The sequence below is a fragment of the Microdochium trichocladiopsis genome (genome assembly GCF_020744255.1).
Source record: "Microdochium trichocladiopsis strain MPI-CAGE-CH-0230 chromosome Unknown B0I36scaffold_3, whole genome shotgun sequence".
NCBI classification, from domain to species: Eukaryota; Fungi; Ascomycota; class Sordariomycetes; order Xylariales; family Microdochiaceae; genus Microdochium; species Microdochium trichocladiopsis.
In genome coordinates, this window is record NW_025763546.1 from 419,792 (window position 1) to 437,126 (window position 17,335).

Here is a 17,335-nt window from a genome sequence, read left to right on the forward strand (position 1 = left end):
GGAAGCTCTGCGTCAGCAGTGATCACCCCGCCGAGGCGCCACCGACAGGGGTTGGTGTTCTACGAACGTAATCCACAAGCGACCCGCCCTTGTCCTTGGCCTTGTTTGCGCAGATCGAGACAAGTATACTACTTGTATGAGATCACGGGGAGGAAAAATGAAGATGTCTTCCTTCCTTAAGAATTAGTCTTGGAATAATACGACCGGTTGCTAGCCATTTCTACTACCTGAACCCCCATTATCATTCATTACTTCCACCCTGGTACGAAGGTAGCTATCCACGATGAGCGGCGTAAGCACTGCTTTCCCACATGGCATGACTCAACGCATGGTACATTTCTGCCTGATTTTTTGTTTGTTCCCCAACATCTCCCAAATCATACTCAAACAAGTTCACTCTCCCGTGTCTTCAAACCAAGCACACGATCAATCCCGCCCAAGAACCTGGAAGCAGCGCCGTCGCCAGGCGCAGCAATAACGCTCCCCGGAACTCCTTGCTGCTTCTTCTCATCTGTGGTATCATCCAAGTTCGCCACGTACCTGGTGAATACGTCCTCGGCCTTGATCACATACTCTGGGATCCTCACGCCGTCCGCATTGTACCACTCAAACCTCTTCTCCGTCCTCGTCTGCCCGTCGGCGCCCCCAGGCACTTGCACAGTGGTCTCTCTCCTCTGGAACCCTTTCAGCGCGGGGCTCCACTCGTCCCTCTTGTCAAAGCGGTACTTGACGGAAGGGTGGATCTGCTCGTTGGTGACCCCGATATCATTGCCCGCGGAATCCTTCTTGTTGTACCGGCCTGGCGTGCGGGTCACGGATCCCGCAATCTTCATAACGCCGGTGAAGCTGTCGACGATGGGACCCGTAGCCCAGCCGTTGCTCGCGCGGTAGGCCGCCGCCGCGAGCGTGGCGGCCTGCGCCTGCATGTCGGCGTGCTCTGTGGCGGAGTGGGAGTGTGAGGGCTTGTACAGATGCGTCGACGAGGCGATGTACTCAAAGGCCTTGGTGATGGCCCAGTGGGACTCATGCGCGGCGGCTTCCTCGGCGCGCGTGTGTGCGAGGGTCTTGAGGATCGGGGTAATCAGGGTCATCCGGTCCTCGACGATGGTCTGGGCGAGGTTGGGGTTGAACTGCAAGTAGGGCGAGGCCTGTTCGATCATCCATGCCAGGGTTATCGTGGAGAGCTCTGCAAGTAACCTTTTGTCAGCAGCTGATCTCGTCGAACACACACAAGCAGTGTGCGATAGAGAGTGAGTGTACTCACGCTCAAAGTCGCCCTTCTTGTCCTTCAACATGTCGGTGCTGCCGCCGCCAATGTTGACGTGCACGCCCGGGAACCAGACCTGGAGCAGATCCGAGTCGAGCTCCTCGAGATGCATCTCCATCTCGTAGTCAATCATGGCCTCCCAGGTGCGGTCGATGTCGTCTTCGTTGCCGCTGGCAAGAGCAGCACGGCTCTCTTCGCGCAGCTGGTCGAGGGTCTTTTTCGACCGAGGTGGCTCGTCAGAGTCCTTGGCGGGAGCCGGAGGGACATGCCATAGCGTGGGCGTGAAGGGCCCTCTGTGCTCGTCGAGGGCAAGAGCCTGGAACGCATGCTTGATGTCTGTTGTTTCGAGCCCGTCAGCTCTAGCTCCTCCTCCTAATCCTCATATCTCCTCCCGCATCTTTCGTCTTCAAAACGAGGCGTTTCTGTCTGGTGGGGGGAAACTTACAAGGACTCAACGAGACATTGTGGAATCCAACCTTTGGCACACCAAACAGCTTGCTGATGCCCTGGAGCCCAAAGTCGAGCACGTCGCTCTGCGTGTCCGGCACACCCAGGCTGCCCACCGTGTCGAAGACGCCCACGACCTCGACGACGCGCGAGGCCTCGGGCGCCTGGCGATGCGGCGGCGTCTTGTACCGGGGAGGCTCCTGGTATGCCCCCGGAGGGGCCCGAGGCGGCTGCTCGTCCGCGAGCACGCCGGTGACCCACTCGCGGTACTCCTTGCTCTTGCGAAACCCATGGCTGTCCGTGTTGGCCTGGTACAGCGCAAAGAGCTCCGGGAAGTCCTGCATGTCGCGGGGGCTTAGGACGCCAATGTCGGTGACGAGCCCCGCGACCGCGCGGGCCGTGTAGGCGCCGCGGCTGAAGCCGAAGCAGAAGATCTGGTCGCCGGGGGAGTAGTTGAGGGCGATGAAGTTGTAGGCCTCGATGACGTTGCCGACAAAGCCCATGCCGAGGTCGCCCTGCTTGATCTTCTCGGCGATGCTGAAGACGCCCGTGCCCAGGCCGGCGTCGTAGTACACGACCTGGTCCCACACCTTGTTGTTCTGCGCATGGTCGGTGTCGAGCCCCGTGCGGGCAATGGACCGGGCGATACGGGTTATGTTGGAGGGCACCGACTTGATGCCGCTGACCGAGGACTGCCAGGTGCCGTCGCAGCAGACGACTATACGCTTGGGGTGAGGGGCGGGGAATCTGGGGTCGGGCTGGAAGCCTCCTTGAGAAAAGGTCATGACGGCTAAAGCAGCCAAGGGCTTGTTCTCGATGTAGGATTATCTTATGGGAAGGCAGAACAACAAGATCAGGCAGAATGCTAAGTTGAACAGAGAAAAGTGAAGCGAAGGAAAGGAGGACGAGTGATTTAGTATCGAAGAAAAAAAAGCCCAAGCTTTACAAATGCCGCATACATTCAAAAGTCTGAAAGTCTAGAAGCTGGACCGAGGTTTGGTCCCTCATCCGGGCTTGCGTATGCGAGTGTATGTTCTAAGCTGAAAACCCCGATGCGTCTTTCCAATAGTTGGGACGCCACGACTCCACTCCAGGCCCGCTTGAGAAGGGGGTCCGACGGATCAGGCACGTCCAAAGGCGAGCTGAAGAATTGTGTGTCAGATGGCCCGGCCCGGGCTGGCTGAACACTTGTCGTTGGCTGAAAACAGATTGTCCGCTCGGGAGGCCAACGTTCATTGATGGCGGTCTAGACCAGACTAGGCCTCGCGGGATCAATCTGGGGCACTTGAGTTTGCGGGTGGAGTGGAGTTCCATTCGGGTCTACCCGAGCTTGTCATCCCAAGGTCCCAAGGTTGTGCTGGAAGTGGGGGATATCGTACTTCCCCGTCGGCCAACTAAGTGCAGGGACATGCACTTATAGCACGTGATGCATGGAAAAACACCTCCCATTTGGCTATTGTCCAACTCCCTGCTGAATACTGAAGCTGAGAGGCGAGCGGAGCGGGACGATCCGATTTCTTGTGGGTTGATGAGTTTGCAAAGTCAAGAAATATCCTGCAGGACCACCATCTCGGTGGAAGAACGCTGGTGCTAGACAATTCATCTCTCTAGCTGTGTATACTCATCATCCTAAAGTCACCGACTCTAGCGAATGTGTTCTGCATTTCCTTTACGTGGTGTTGCGGACCCTCTTTGTTGAGCCACCCGGACCTGGTGTAAACATCGGGGGGACGGCCTCATACACGGCCTCGAAACGACTATATATATACGTACACACGCGCGGGGTTGACCGAGGGGCTATTATGGCGCAGTAAAAGGGACAGACTTCACTCTCAATGTTATATCCTTCAAATCTGAGTCGACACGTCTTGATGAGCTCCCCCTTGCTGTCCTTTGATCTTGTTTTGAATCGTATCCAGTCAGTCCAGCCAGTCGTCCGGGCGGTCCGAAATGAGCAGAATAAACTTCTCTGGAGGCGGGAACTCAGATATATCAGGGTGAAACCGATGTCCGGGAAAGAAAAGACGGAGCGCAGGGTCGAACCGCCTAACAGGGCTCAGACAAGTAGCTTAGTTGGGTTTTATGGCAAAGAGCGTTGCAAGAGAGGAACATCCACACATTCGTCCGATCCACGAACAGTTCAGGATGAGGCAGTCCTGTTAGTCCTCTGTGAAGTCTGACATTGGAAAGTACCTTGTATGGTTCTGGTGTACTCGTTGTGTATTCACCGTGTACTTGTGGCATGTGTGCCCCGTGGGTGCAGCAAGCACAGTCATGTGATATTTATCATTATACTCACCGTGCCTACGCGCGCTCGCAATGGAAATCAGAAACCGCCCCCGATTCTACACTCAAACTCGTTACACGCTCCCAGAGGAAAATTAGCGTCAAGTATGACGATGTAGGGAGTTTCTTTCATCACCTGGACATATACCCAAGACCATCTCTCTACGCCCATGCTCGCCTTGGTGGACCTCAACGGCACAGGGAGTACTTAATTCACTCTGACCGGCCACCATTGAAAACCCTTGATTGGAGGCTGACGTTTCTTGCAAAGGCTCGGCGAGATTGGTGTAAGGACTCCTATCAACACCACGTCACGCGTCGCTGGAGTGATCTACCGAATCAGATCACAGATTCTCACGACACAAACACCAGCTTGGAGTTCTGCACCTGGCTTCACGGTAAGAGCCAATATGCGCAAACGGGTGGGTATATGAAATTCATCTGACTATTTTGCTTCGTGCCTCTCGCAAGGACGGTGGTATCTCTTCTCTTCCAATCTGAAATCGTCACCAAACACTTATCAATCACTCTCGGCTTCCCATTACATCCTCCAAGGCTTCTCTCAGCTTTCTCACATGTTTGCCGGCACTTAAGACTGCATCTCCTTCGGCGCATGCGGGTCATAAGACTGACCATGCGCCTCGTGTACGGGCGCACCCGGCTGCTGCTCGGCCGCGCTGTGGCTGTTGGGGAACGCGACGGGGTTGCCTTGGACATACGAGCCGCCGGTAGTCTGCGCGGGCATGGACTGGTTGTAGCTCCCATCAACGGAAGGTGATGAAACTGGATACTGTCCCTGAGGCTGAGGCGGGTAGCCAGCCTGACCAGAGTGCTGGGGGTACTGCTGGGGAGGATACTGCTGGAACTGCTGTGGCGGGGGCGACATCTGCTGGGGAGGAGGCGACATGGACGGCTGCGGGTAGAAGCCCTGTTGGGGAGGCATGGCACCAGCACCATACGCGGGAGCCGCCTGCGAGTAGCCTGAGGCCTGAGGATAGATCTGGCCAGGCTGCTGGGGTCGCATCTCGACCTTCTCACCAGCAGCAGGGGCGGCAGCCGCCGCCACGGGCGCAGCAGTGGTGGCGCCAGGAGTGTTGTGGAGACCGACAGAGCGGTGGCGCGAGATGAAGACGCTGTTCATCACGAGAGAAATGAAGTAAAGGATCCTTTGCTCGTGTTAGCCTTTTGCTCCTCGACTGTGTCTACAGCCTTTTACAGCTTCACGACTGATTAGGTCGACAGTAACATACCAGGTCAAGGCGCCAATGCCGGCGGCTGCGCCCATGATGGCGCCCAGGGCTTTGTAGGCGTCGCCGTAGCTGTAGCTGTAGTAGTAGTCGTAGTAGTCGGCATATGTGGCCCAGTAGGCGAGAACAATGGCGGCAGTGGCGGCCATGTAGGCAAAGGCGACGAGCCAGAAGATGAAAAGGAAGATCTCAAAGGCGAGAACCGCCCAGTAGTTGTACAACTTGTGGGCCTTGGTAAGGGCGACAATGTTGTAGATTGACATGATGAGAGTGACAACGCACTATCAAGAGGAGAACAGATCAGCTTCTGCCAGGAGTCTTAGTGGCTAGCTCAGGTCAACTTACAACAAAGATCATGAAGCCGGCGGCCGGGAAGGCAGCGACGGCGAGGATGTATCCCGAGAGGCCAATGCAGATGACGCAGAAGAGCAGCTGGATGATGCGGATCGCGACGAAGCCCTTGGGGTGACGGGGGATGTGCTCCATGCCGGGCTCGCGATCGGCAGAATACTTGGGCACGATCATGGTTACGGGAGCGGGCTGGGCCGCGGCGGGTTGGTTGACTGGCTGCTGCATGATGGTGGTGCTACAGCGGTGATGTAAGTCGGCGAGGTTGGCGATCCAAGGATTGGCCGTATAAGTCGATGAGCTCCAGTGGTTGTGGGAGGTGGAAGAGAGTGATGTTCCCGGTTCTCAAACTTTTGCAAGTGAGGAACACGTCGAGGGGTGAGGAGCAGGACCCTTTGACGCCGGACACGCAGGATTCCGGGGACACGAGCAGGAACTGAGAGATCAGGGACAGCCGAAGGAAAGTCAAATGGCAGTCGTGGCGGCGCCGCGGCTGGGGGAGGGAGCATCATTTTAAGCAAGGCGAGACATGGTGTGACGGTGGCACGCGTGCCGGGCCCTGATTCGGCCTCTGCCTGAGTCCTTCGCAATATCGAGCCGCAAGGCAGACTGGTTCAGCCCGGCCAGGGGAATCGGCACCATTTGGACGTGGAGAAACATGGACGGGTTTGAGTTTGCCAATGAGTGGCCAGGCGTGGGGCATGAATCTGCAGGGTGCAGTTCAGCTCTCGCTTGGACCCAGCAGATCGTCAGTGCCGTCTGGTCTCGTCCGTCTTTGGCCTGGATAGCCTGGGGGAGCTCGGACGTCTGGCTGGTTGGCGTTGGTGTCGTCGTCCCTGTGGAGATGAGCGTGTGTTGTGCCCAGTCGAGATTGTTGCCTCGCGCCGACGGTTGTCAGAGATGATGTTGGTGCTGGCTGCTGCTGTGTCGAGATGGGCAACGCAGAAGCGAACCGACGTGTCAGTCAGTGTCAGTGTCAGTGTCGCATCGTCGTGGTGGTGCATGGCGGGAATCAAGGGAGGGGAGTGCGGCTGAGGAAGGAACCCTGTCGCCAGTGACAAAACGGCCCACCCAGCTGCTCCTGCCTCCCTGCCTAGCGCCTCCGCCTCCGGCACTCAATCCTGGCCAGGCCGCCCCTCACGGCTCTCGAAACAGTGGCTGGCCGATCCGCGCAGCGCTGAGGGCCGGCTGTCTGTCTCATCTCGACAAGATCTTGGGGTTGCCAGACCACGGCCGGCGTCCTCAGGTCAAGTGTATCGAGTCTTTCTTCTCACAGGAACGACAAGAATGCCATGTAATTAGAACCCTGCGCAAGTTCCCGTCCACCAAGGAACGTGCCTGCGCTACCCAAGGGCACGTAAGCACTGGGTACCGTAGCCCTACGGCCGGGTCATCAATCTCTTTAGCGCCAACCCTTCTGCGCCTCTGCCCACACAAAACACCCGATCAACCTCCAGTTAGACTCACCGCCAAGCGCACCTCCACCGCCCAGCACTAACACACGCCGCTGCCGTCAGAGTCTGGGTCGCTTTTAATTTTACTCTGCCCATCTACCATGTAGCTGCGCCCTTCTGGCTGCACGGCTTCCTTTCGGCCTTAGCCCTAACGACCTCCCCGCCGGCGGCACACCAGGGCTAGCCAGTCAGGCTCCCCAGACAGAGCACACTACTTACATCTAATCTCCTCTTTGCATGACCCGGCGTCCAGCAAAGCCAAAGGGGAGGGGAGGCGCCGGGTCGGAAGTGTGTGTGGGTGCTGCACCAAAGCCGCCTGCCACAACGGCGCCACCAAACTAGCTCCGGCGGCTGGCACACGAGTCCTAGACTCCTAGGTACAGCGGTGCCGTTTGGGCCGTCCGGCGTGGCTTGCATGATGCGTGTTTGCTTGCGTTAGTAAGTACCAAGGTCTTGAGCGGTTTCCCTACGTGCTTCGCCAGCCATTATGTATATATATCTCTATTGATCTGCTGCACCAAGCCTGAGTGAGGAATTGTAGACAGCTTCGCGTTCTTTAAGCCTCGGGGAACAACCCCTGACAGCGAACTTCGGCAGAGAAACTACAGTGACGACGGCATGACGAAAAGTTCCCGCCTAGATCGGCTTGCGTCTGGCTCCACAAGCACTCACTGGCAATACACGCATGTATGAGTCTACGCCGTGGTGGAGCCGCGGGAATTCATCCTGGAGGCCGGAGAATTGCGGTTCTCCCTAGTCTCTCCATTGCCACGGATCATTCGCTGCTCATCCGTCCGCGTGTTATGTCTCCCGATACAGATAAAGAATCAAGCCAGAAGAAAAGAACATGGAGAGAGGTGACATATTCAAAAGATTAAAGCTAACGGGCCGTGTAAACCCACCAGGAGGGTTCTTGTTGTTGTAGTTGTCATGACCAAACTCCCTCACGATACCGGCTGGACCCGACTAAAAAACTAACGCTCTCTGTCCAATCTATGCCATGACCATGAATTCTTCTTTCTCATCTTTTTCGAGATGCCAGGAAGACCCATTCAGTTCTTCGTATGCAGCACCAGGGCGGCATACTAGCAGTGCGGTGCTGGCTGCTTGGTCATGGATATCACGACGGGACAGCTTTTTCTTCTCGCGCCAAAAACAGGTCTCCCAGGTGCATGTCCGACTCACGCACACTTTCTCTCTCACGGCATGTGCACACACACATGCTACGGACCTTGTACCACCCCCCCAAGACACAGATCAGAATTAAAACCCCACGACCACGGCCTGCGCGCCGCCGCCGCAGTGTCCTGCAAGCCTGGCGTATGTCTCTGTGTGTGTGTGTGTGCGCGCGCGCGTGCATATGAAAGAAGCGACTGGCCAGCAAGCGCGCTTGACCATGCGTTCGTTCTAGGCAGGCTGTTCACCAAACCACGCATTTCGACGACCAATTATCGATCCTTCATCATGCAAAGAAGCCTCAAGCTCAGCCGCATTAACGCACCAAGCTTCTTGTCACTGCTTCGGCCCCCCCTTCCCATCATTCAAATCTAGGCAGTAGTGAAAAGCAAGGCCACAACCTGCGCCTTTTGCCATTTTTCTTTTTTGAAACCCTAGCCTTTGTATCCTGAAACAACACCCGTGATGAGTGTGGAAAAATAACAACTGTTTGAAGTGTACAAGATCCATGCAGATCGAGGGAGCCCGGGCGGCCGCCACCACAGCCATCGTCGCTGCAGTCCAGGAACACAGTTCTAGGAAGTTCAGCGAGGACTGTTCCTTGTCTTGCGCCTTGGGCGAATATCCCTGCGAGAAGGGAATTGGGTATTGCTGTTATCCCAGCCCCGGTTGTTGTTCCGGTCATTGAAAAAGTCCCCCCAAGCCTCCCACTCAGTACAAAACTGTCCGAGTACCAATGTTCAAGCGGTACGGGACCAAATTAAACCACCATCCCCATCGAAGCAGAAATTTCTATGGTGCTGTCGTCATCTCGGAGTACTCGTCTCTCAATATGTGCTTCGCTTCTTCCTCCTCGTTCCTGGAAACCCCTTCCGACCAACCACCCCTGCTGAACTCGTCTCTAATGGCTTTGGGACATGGGCGCGCGCTGAATGCTCTCCGGAAAATCCGTGCTGCTGACTAAAAGTGAACCGACTTCCGTGCGGGGGTATCATGACTTGACCCTTTCGATGAGCCTATCGTAAAACATGCGCGTGCAATGCGGAACTGAAAAATGCTGATATCGTCGACGCCGCCGCGATGGCAGGGGCTGCTGACCAGGCATATGCGTCGGCTTGTCCTTTGCTGCCGCGGCCTTCTCCTTCTAGGAAAAGTCCTCGGCAGCAGCGCCGTCCGCAAGTCGGTCGATCCTCTGCATGAGCTCCTTTGTCTCGCGAGCAAGCTCAAAGGCAATCGGCGGCAGTGTCTGAGTCCACATGCGCCATTCGCGATCGCCAGCCTTCAAGCCACGCGAAGCCAGGTCCTTGCCCTGGTCGCCCGCCTCAAACAGTCGCTGCCGGCATGCGGAAAGGCGGTCTTGGATGTCGTCTATTCGCCCAACCGACTCGGTCTCATAGAGGATGTTGTTGACCACATCGCCGACTGCATTGATCTGCGCGTCAATCTCCTCCATCGGTGAGTCGCGTCGGACATAGTCGACTAGTGTCTGGATGCTCTGCACCAGACTGTCGGATTGCCCGCTGATAAAGAGCCTCAGATCCTCAAGATCGTTGCCATTCTGCTCGGGCCGATACCCGTTGACTGGTCCGCCATAGGAGCTTGTTCCGGTCATCGTGCCGTTGCCATTTGACGATTGCCTGGGAGAGCTCATGGCACTGTATGCGGATGACACAGCACTACTGCGTTGTCCCTGCGTCCCTTGAAACGGCCTGACGGGCGCCAAGCCAGATATCGCTGCCGTGCCATCTGGTTGTGACATCGCAGTCGTTCGGTTGGAGAAGAAGCCTGTCGAATCTACCGGTGTTACCGTGCCATCGTCGTCGTCCTCGAGCTCGCCAGCTGGCGTGGCCTTGATCTTGACCGTCCTCAGAAGCTCGACTACTGCAGCCACCAGGTGAGAGGCAGCAGCATCCAGGAGCGAAACCGGCGACATGCCTGCCGCGGCAGCAAAGTTTTTGGATGCCGTGATGAGGTTGTTGGCTGTAGCAGAGACTCGGCTCTTGAGCTTCATCTGTGGTTGGCCGAGCTCAGACCCAGCAGGTAGTGACGTCTCAATGTCCTTGATGATCCGTCGGACGTTAACCACGACAGATTTCATGTGATCAATGACCTTTTCTGGGGCCCCATTCCTCGCCCCTTGCAGCAGTTCGTCCACGGAGATCTGGAATTTGGTGACGTGAACGTCTTTGACCAGTCCGCCTTCTTGCATAAATCCTTGTTCCTGCAGGTACTTGGTCGCATCCTGCTCGATGGTCAGGCCGATAGATGATGTCCGCAAGTTTCGCAGTTGGGTCTTCGTCCTGGCATAACGGCTTCGCCAGTCCCTGACCTCCTTTTCCAAGTTCTCCACCATCCCCTCAAGCTCGGTCTGGCGATCCCAGGATGGCGTGTGTTGTTGTGCAAGAGCCTTCATCTCTTGGAGAAACTGGCGGGCCTCCCGTCGTGCTTCCTCGGTAACTCGCTGCTGCTCTTCAAGGGCCGCACGAAGCTCGTTATTCTCTCGTGCAAGGTCTCCGCTCTGTGGTGCAGCAGATATGCTGGTCTTGGCGAGCTTGTCCTCCAGATCCTGCATCTCTCGTGCGCGGCTGTTCCTCATTAGATCCATTTCGTTCCGCATCGTCTCGTTGAGCCTCTCCGAGTCTTCCAGCTTGGCCTCCAGCTCTCTGCGCGCGTCATCCCATTCTTTTTGTCGCATAGATCTTGACCGTTCCCCGTCCAGCATGTCGTTCATCTCATCGTCTTTGCGCTTGAGCTGCTCACTCATGCTTTCGAGCTGCTCCCGTAGTTCTCGCACTTGGTTCTGGTAGTCGTCTATCACTCGCTTGTCGGACTGAGCACGACACAAATTAGTAAATGATGTCAAGTGTAATGGCTAGACCGACAGCTGTACTCACCTCGGACATTGCATTGCTTGCCTGACTCCTCTTGCTCTCGCGCTTGGCATTGAAAGAATCATTCTCCTCGGACCCATCATCGTCTTCCTCGACCATTGTGCTCTTATTCGGGACAATGGTATTGCTCTGGAACTGTTTTGGCATCGGGCGGTCGTATCCACCCGGCGGCATACCCGGTGACGGCGGCGGCGGGTAGTCTCCGTTTATCCTAGGTGCCACCCCGGACCGTATGGAGCTGGCGTCAGACGGCCTGCGCATAGCACGAGGAGGCATCCCATTCGCTGGCGTGCCTGACCTGCTCGGCGGGCCGCTGCCCATCCTGGGCACGTCAGGCCCGGCAAATCGCGGTATCCTCCTCTCGAGCTCGCAGAACACATCTGTGGCCAAGTCGCGGAACCGGGGCGGGCCGAGAGTCGACAACTTCTGCCGCGCTTGATTCCTCTTCGGGTGGAAGTTCTCCTCGGGCAGGAGATATTGTGGAGGGCCCTGGTTGGGCGGAGCATTCGGGGGTCGCCGGCCGTAGGCTTGACGGCGCATCAACTCGTCGAAGACGTCTGTGGAGAGCTCGAGGAACTGGACGGATGACAGACGCAGGAGCTTGTCGCGAGCCTTGTTCGGGGGGGGCTGCGCCCTGCCGTCTTTCGAGGTTGCTGTGAGGTACCGCTTGAGGGCGACATAGTGCTCGCTGAGGACGGCTTCGGTGTCCTCGCCGCGCACGCTGCGGCCGCTCTCGCTCCTGGCATAACTGGTCCTGGCAATGCTGGCGGGCGGGCTGGGGCCGCCGGTGCTCCGGGCGCCGGAGGGAAAGCCGTTCATGTTGGAGCCGACCACTGAGCCTGGTGGTGATTTGATGCTTCGACCAGCGTCGCCATAGACTGAAGGGGAGAACTCGCTGCCGCCAACGGAGATGGGGGAGAGTGGAGGATTGCGCGGGTTCATCATCCTCACAGAGGGTGGTGAGAAGGGCGGGCGGGAGGTCGCGCTGCCGAGGGTTGTGGCGTGGTGCAGAAGCAAGACACGCAGTCACTGGCCGGGTCTGCGTTGGGGGTCGGTCGTCGGGCGGCAGGTGGTGGTGGAAAGAGCAGCGGAGCGAGCGCCACGCGGGACTTGACTGCAAGTGGACTGGGAAGGGCGCTTGCAGCTGTGTGATGTGCACCCAAGCCCGGAGCGCACCAAGGGGGCCAGTAGCTCGTGAGATGGCGGCCAAAAAGGGGGGGGGGTTTCAAAGGCTCAGGATGGACAACGGGATAGGCTGTACAGTAATTCGCATGAATCGCCCTTGGATGCCGCTGCTGTTGCTAGTTTCGGCCTGGTTCCCAGAGGCAGAGAGTCGCGCTGCACACACACACTTCTCTACACACGGGACAAGGGTTCGTTGGTCGTCTGGTGTGCCCGACAGCAGCAGGCGATACCGAGTCTTGTGACCGCGGAGAAAGGGCACGAGAGACAAGAAAAGAGGCAAAGTTGGGGCATGTAGTAGAGTTGGCAGCGGAGGCAGGCTGGAATGCAGGGCCAGGAGTGGTGAATCTGGAACTGAAAGGGGTGGGAGCCCTGCTGCTGTCAGTCCCAAGCTTGCTCGGTTCGGGTACCTGAGTGGGCTGGACTAGTGCACCTCAAGGTGGGTGCCAGTCCTCGATTGCCCAGTGGCTTGCGATCATGAGGTGGAATTTGGAATGCCAGATGGAGGCAGGTCGTTGGCCCTCGCCTCTCATTGGACACCGGTACCTATTTCGCGCGGTCGATCCCGCCCAGCCAGCATCCTCGTCCTGACTGACTGACCTCCTCCCAGGCCAGGCTCTCCTCCTGTGGGTGCGATATACCTGCAGCGGTACCGATCCCGGGGCGGCCGGCCTTTTCGGCAAGACGGCGATGATCACTTGTTGACGCGGCAGTTCTCGAGAGGTCGTGAGCATCGTCCTGGTTCCGATTGCATGTTCTACCGGTTCCTCCTTTCATCCTGATAAGAGTCATTCCAACATGCGGCGGTACAGACAGGCAGCGTGTGGAGAGTAAGCCAGGGAAGCCGCCCTCTCATTCGAGAGATCCCTTGCCGCGCTCGACAAGCCCCAGGTTGGCCCTCCAAAAAGTCGGCGACTGGCGAGCGGCCCAGTTCATGCAGCGAGGGTTGGCAGTCTCCAAAGCGTCAATGCAGGCACGTGGCACTTCGCCATGGTGTGTCTGTGCACGGCTAGCACACATAGAGGGATCTCTTTGTGAGCCTTCAGTTCTATCATGTACGACATCATTCTCACATTTTCTCTGGCCGGATTGACGGCTGCTCATTGAACCCCGATTCTCAAAGCTCGCAACAGGCCTAACAGCCCGTTGTACCAACAATGTGTGGAAAGGGGGGGCTTGGGACACGCGGCCGTCATAACCTTAGCGCAAGGTCAGGGATCCACGATGAGGTGCTTCTGGCTTTACCCCTGTCCCGCAGGGCCCGCTGCTCGGTCTGGCCTGTGGCCATTCACTTCAAGCTCTCACGTCAACCCTGCCTGTCCAGCAGCGGCTTCCCCATTCTCGAGGGCGGCCGAAGTCCCAAGGCCACGGACAATAGTCATGATCTGACCGCACCAGAACATCCCGCCGGACTGTTTCCTTGGCCGAGGCCTCCCACTAACAAGACCGTCCATCATTGAAGATCACCGAACCCTTGGGTCGGCCCTTACGTCATGTTATTGGCATATTGCTGCTCTAATCAGTGTGCCAGACAAGCCGGGAGCAATTCTCATCCACCACCACCACGGACTGGTAAAAAGCCGCGGAAGTAGCTCCCAAACCATGCCAATGGCGCGAGCGACACCGGCTATCAAATCTCGCTACCTGCCCCCTGCCCATTTACCGTAAAGTGTGTGGCTTGTGGTTCGTCCTTGGCTTTTTTTTCCTTCCTTCCTTTCCAACAAACGGTCAAAGCCTGCCTCCTCATGGCCCACAGCCCAAGCGACCCCTTCCCTGGTGTCTGCTGGGATCCCCCGCCCTTGACGCCACCAGAGACCATAAGCCACACATGGTCGGGCCATCGCTTTCTAGAATACAATGTTACGCAGCCGACTATTTGTGTCAGCTGTAACGTGCGCCTGGCGCACTGCGCGAGGACCACTTCGATAACATGGGCAGACAGCCAACGCTAGGTGTCACTCAATCTAGCTTGGGTCGCGGCAGGGTTCCTAAAACCCGACCCGGCAGATGCGGACCCGTGCTGCGTGATGAAGCAGCCAGGTTCCGGTATTCCACGACTCATGTATCAGGTTCTTTGAATGAGGATGTGTGAAATTATCAGAAACGCTTCGTGGGTATCATTACATGGCCAGCTGAGAAATCGCCAAAAAGCATGCTGCCGAGCAGCGAAACGTGCCTGACTGCCGTGGCGCAGATGTTTGTGTGCCACGGCCGAGCTATCATGCTGCGCCAGAGAGCAGATGCGATATCCGTCTGGCAGCTAGAACCAGGCCAAGGTCCATGTTGCTGGCAGGTTTGGCCATCGCTCCTGCCACTCCCCAATGATCTCCGGGACTCGGTCGTCAAAGGAAGCTCTCGCAGACGCGCTGCCCATGTCAAAGACTTGAGCACCCACAATCTCACGCTCTTCCTTGGCCGCAGCATTCAGCGAGTCTGCTAGGTCGAGAATACCTCTGCCACCAACGAGCGCCTCCTCATGGTTGTCCTTGATGTCGACGTTGATGACGTGGACTGGCCGGTTCAGAGGGGCGCCACGGTTGAGCAGGTCATCGATCACGGCATCCCAGCATCGTTCTTCACAAGTTATGACCACATCCACCACGCCACCCTCGACGCCTGCGCTACCTCTATCTGCCGACTGCTTAAGCCGCGGCACGCCTACCTGCCAGTCCTGCCACCGCTCGGGGCCGAACTTGATTTGTCTGTTCCTCCCAATCATCTTCAAGAGACCGTTGGCCGTGTACAGCCGGTGGTCCTTCTCGTCGAGCTCCTTGTATATTGAGTCATACGACGTCTTGTTGAACTGGTATACGTTGGGCTGCGTGATGGACGGTCCAGGCAGGCGCACAAGCGAACCCGTGCCAAACGATATCACGGGGTAGTTGGCCTGGGAAAGCCGAAGGTGTGCTTCCATAGAACTTTGCTTCAAGGTCAGTACGCGACCGTCGAGGTCCCTGACATATTCTGCAGTCGAAGGCTTGTAGAAGTACCTACCGGTTCTGGTTGCTGGCACACACTGTGCAGAACTTGAGCTTGAAGCCGCCAGACTCCTCACGCTCTCCGTTCGCAGGTGTTGTGCCAGCAGCCGATGCGCCGTTTGTCGCCTCCATTGCGAAGTTGTGAAAAAGAGGGGGTGATCGAACGGGTTGGAAGACTTCTGAATATGATTCTCAACCTGCATAGAACAATCGAATGACAGTTAGTAAGACGACCAGAGTACGCGCTTGTGGGTATTTCGTATGGTGATTGAAAGGACGTTCAGATAAGTTGCGTATAGGTAATAATTTGAGTGTCACCATTTCGAAGATCAGACAGCTCCAATAAGATTTACATCATTGTCGGGTAAAGCAAAAGAGAGATATAAAAGACACGTTAATGTCCAAGCTGCATGCGATGGCTTACCTTTGTGATGAGACACACGCGAATCGCGTTGATCGTGTCACAAACAGACCAGGACAGTTGTTGTTGCTCCCGAGTCGTGGAGTCGCGCAAGAGACAGCTCGGGCAGGCACACAGAGCAAGCGCTGCGTTCAAACACAAAGCTCTGTCGCTCGTGTCTTGGAGATAGCAGAAGTCTCGAGGCGCGTGGTGTGCAAGAGTAGGCGAAGATTGTGGAAGCACAAACTCTGAACTGGGTCCTGAAGTTGGATGGAGCTTGTAGTGGGAGCTTCAAAATGACATCGCCCACCGCCTTCTCGTGCATCGATGACTAATCGTGATTGACCGTCCATGTTGGACTGCACACTGTAAGAAGGAACTGTGCCACAAGGCGGTGCAGCTCCTGAAACACTTCTTGACGCCCTAAACGTCTATAATTAGAACGCGCGCTTCTTTCTTCTGCGGTGCAACGATAGAACACCAGCCCGCACCACATACCGACTCAAAGCATGGAAGACGTAAGAAGAGTCATGGTCAAAAGAGGGCTTGAGCCACGGAGGGGGTGTTGTGTCTTGGTAGTAGGTATGCTTTTGCGTTTTACCCTCGGCTTCGCTTCAAGAACACATGGGCTCCAAAGTCGCACCTTTGTGCAATAGTCATGGATGAACCGGCCGAGATCTAGACTCTTGGCTTGCAGGCTGACAGACCTGTCATCTGCGCCCAACTGCCTGAGAAGAGCAATGCTGGTCTGCCATGTAGGATCTATGCTGATGTGATTTGTGTGCTGCTGGCGGCCGCTGGCCCCGCATGCACAAGCCCTTTGTCGTTTCGAAACACTCCCCGCAGATGTCGTTCGAGTCCCCATAACTTAAGCCTGTCCGGATCAGCAGAACAGCCGTGATGGACTGCAATGGCTTGCACGGTAATTAGTTCGTGGACCACTTCAGCTGCCTCGCCCCCAGCGAATGAGCTCGCCAGCCGGTTAGCATCAATATCCATCCGCCCAGTGCGGGAGCAGATGCAGGGGCTTGCTGGCCGCACCTCGGGCGGCTTGCAGGACCAATGGCCAACGGCTAAGCATCCGGACGATCCCACGCGCTTAGCGGCTGGCCAATGCAAACCTTGGATGGCCGCGAACTCCTCATCAACCACGCCGGCGCCACGAGCTGGACGGCCATACTACGCCGGGTGCCCTGGCAGGGACGAAGCAGCCGTGCTTATGAGCAACACATCATGACTTGCAAGTTAACCTTCACCATCAGGCCCAGCGTCACCGGCTCGAAGCAGCAGGAGCTTTGTGTGTTTGCGAGAGTCCCGCCAACATGGAGGATCTTGTTGTGCACTGCTACGTAACTTTGGTATCCCATTGACGGCTGGCTATAATAATTCCCGCAAAAGCCGACGGGAACAAGTACGCATGACATGTCTGGCTTGAATCTTGGGGATATGTTGCCTTTCCACCAAAGTCCCCAGTACTTCTGACGGTTAAGAGATCTCCTGCCGCTTTGCAAGGTCGGCCACCAGGCATCACAGACAGGACTCTCGGATGCCATTGTCCAGACCCGACCCGACCTTGCGAAGCAGTGAGCCTGGCTGCGAGACTGCAAGTGTTGGGCGGCGGACCTCCCCTGAGACGACCCCGACTCCAGGAGGGCTGCT

The 17,335-nt window shown here is 56.9% G+C and overlaps 5 protein-coding genes across 5 annotated transcripts; 1 reads left to right on the forward strand and 4 right to left on the reverse strand.

Moving 5' to 3' along the window:
- Positions 1-383: 383 nt before the first annotated feature.
- B0I36DRAFT_381542 (uncharacterized protein) lies at positions 384-2,499 on the reverse strand (the record flags this gene model as incomplete). Its single annotated transcript, XM_046160870.1, has 3 exons — positions 384-1,186; positions 1,265-1,603; positions 1,713-2,499. The coding sequence occupies 3 exons, from the start codon at positions 2,497-2,499 to the stop codon at positions 384-386; spliced, it is 1,929 nt and encodes a 642-aa protein (XP_046014743.1).
- A 2,046-nt stretch (positions 2,500-4,545) lies between these two features.
- B0I36DRAFT_82808 (uncharacterized protein) lies at positions 4,546-6,038 on the reverse strand. Its single transcript, XM_046163408.1, has 3 exons — positions 5,593-6,038; positions 5,251-5,528; positions 4,546-5,166 (listed from the first exon to the last, which is right to left on the reverse strand). The coding sequence occupies exons 1-3, from the start codon at positions 5,821-5,823 to the stop codon at positions 4,590-4,592; spliced, it is 1,086 nt and encodes a 361-aa protein (XP_046014744.1). The 5' UTR covers positions 5,824-6,038; the 3' UTR covers positions 4,546-4,589.
- A 28-nt stretch (positions 6,039-6,066) lies between these two features.
- On the forward strand, positions 6,067-7,056 carry B0I36DRAFT_428962 (uncharacterized protein; the record flags this gene model as incomplete). The annotated part of the gene is made up of 3 exons (XM_046162476.1): positions 6,067-6,488; positions 6,693-6,952; positions 6,973-7,056. The coding sequence occupies exons 1-3, from the start codon at positions 6,254-6,256 to the stop codon at positions 7,054-7,056; spliced, it is 579 nt and encodes a 192-aa protein (XP_046014745.1). The 5' UTR covers positions 6,067-6,253.
- A 2,313-nt stretch (positions 7,057-9,369) lies between these two features.
- On the reverse strand, positions 9,370-12,061 carry B0I36DRAFT_360154 (uncharacterized protein; the record flags this gene model as incomplete). Its single annotated transcript, XM_046158257.1, has 2 exons — positions 9,370-11,055; positions 11,120-12,061. The coding sequence occupies 2 exons, from the start codon at positions 12,059-12,061 to the stop codon at positions 9,370-9,372; spliced, it is 2,628 nt and encodes an 875-aa protein (XP_046014746.1).
- A 2,343-nt stretch (positions 12,062-14,404) lies between these two features.
- On the reverse strand, positions 14,405-15,731 carry B0I36DRAFT_82840 (RNA polymerase II subunit A C-terminal domain phosphatase SSU72). The gene is made up of 3 exons (XM_046163409.1): positions 15,701-15,731; positions 15,293-15,473; positions 14,405-15,216 (listed from the first exon to the last, which is right to left on the reverse strand). The coding sequence occupies exons 2-3, from the start codon at positions 15,406-15,408 to the stop codon at positions 14,559-14,561; spliced, it is 774 nt and encodes a 257-aa protein (XP_046014747.1). The 5' UTR covers positions 15,409-15,473; positions 15,701-15,731; the 3' UTR covers positions 14,405-14,558.
- Between the last annotated feature and the right edge of the window lie 1,604 nt (positions 15,732-17,335).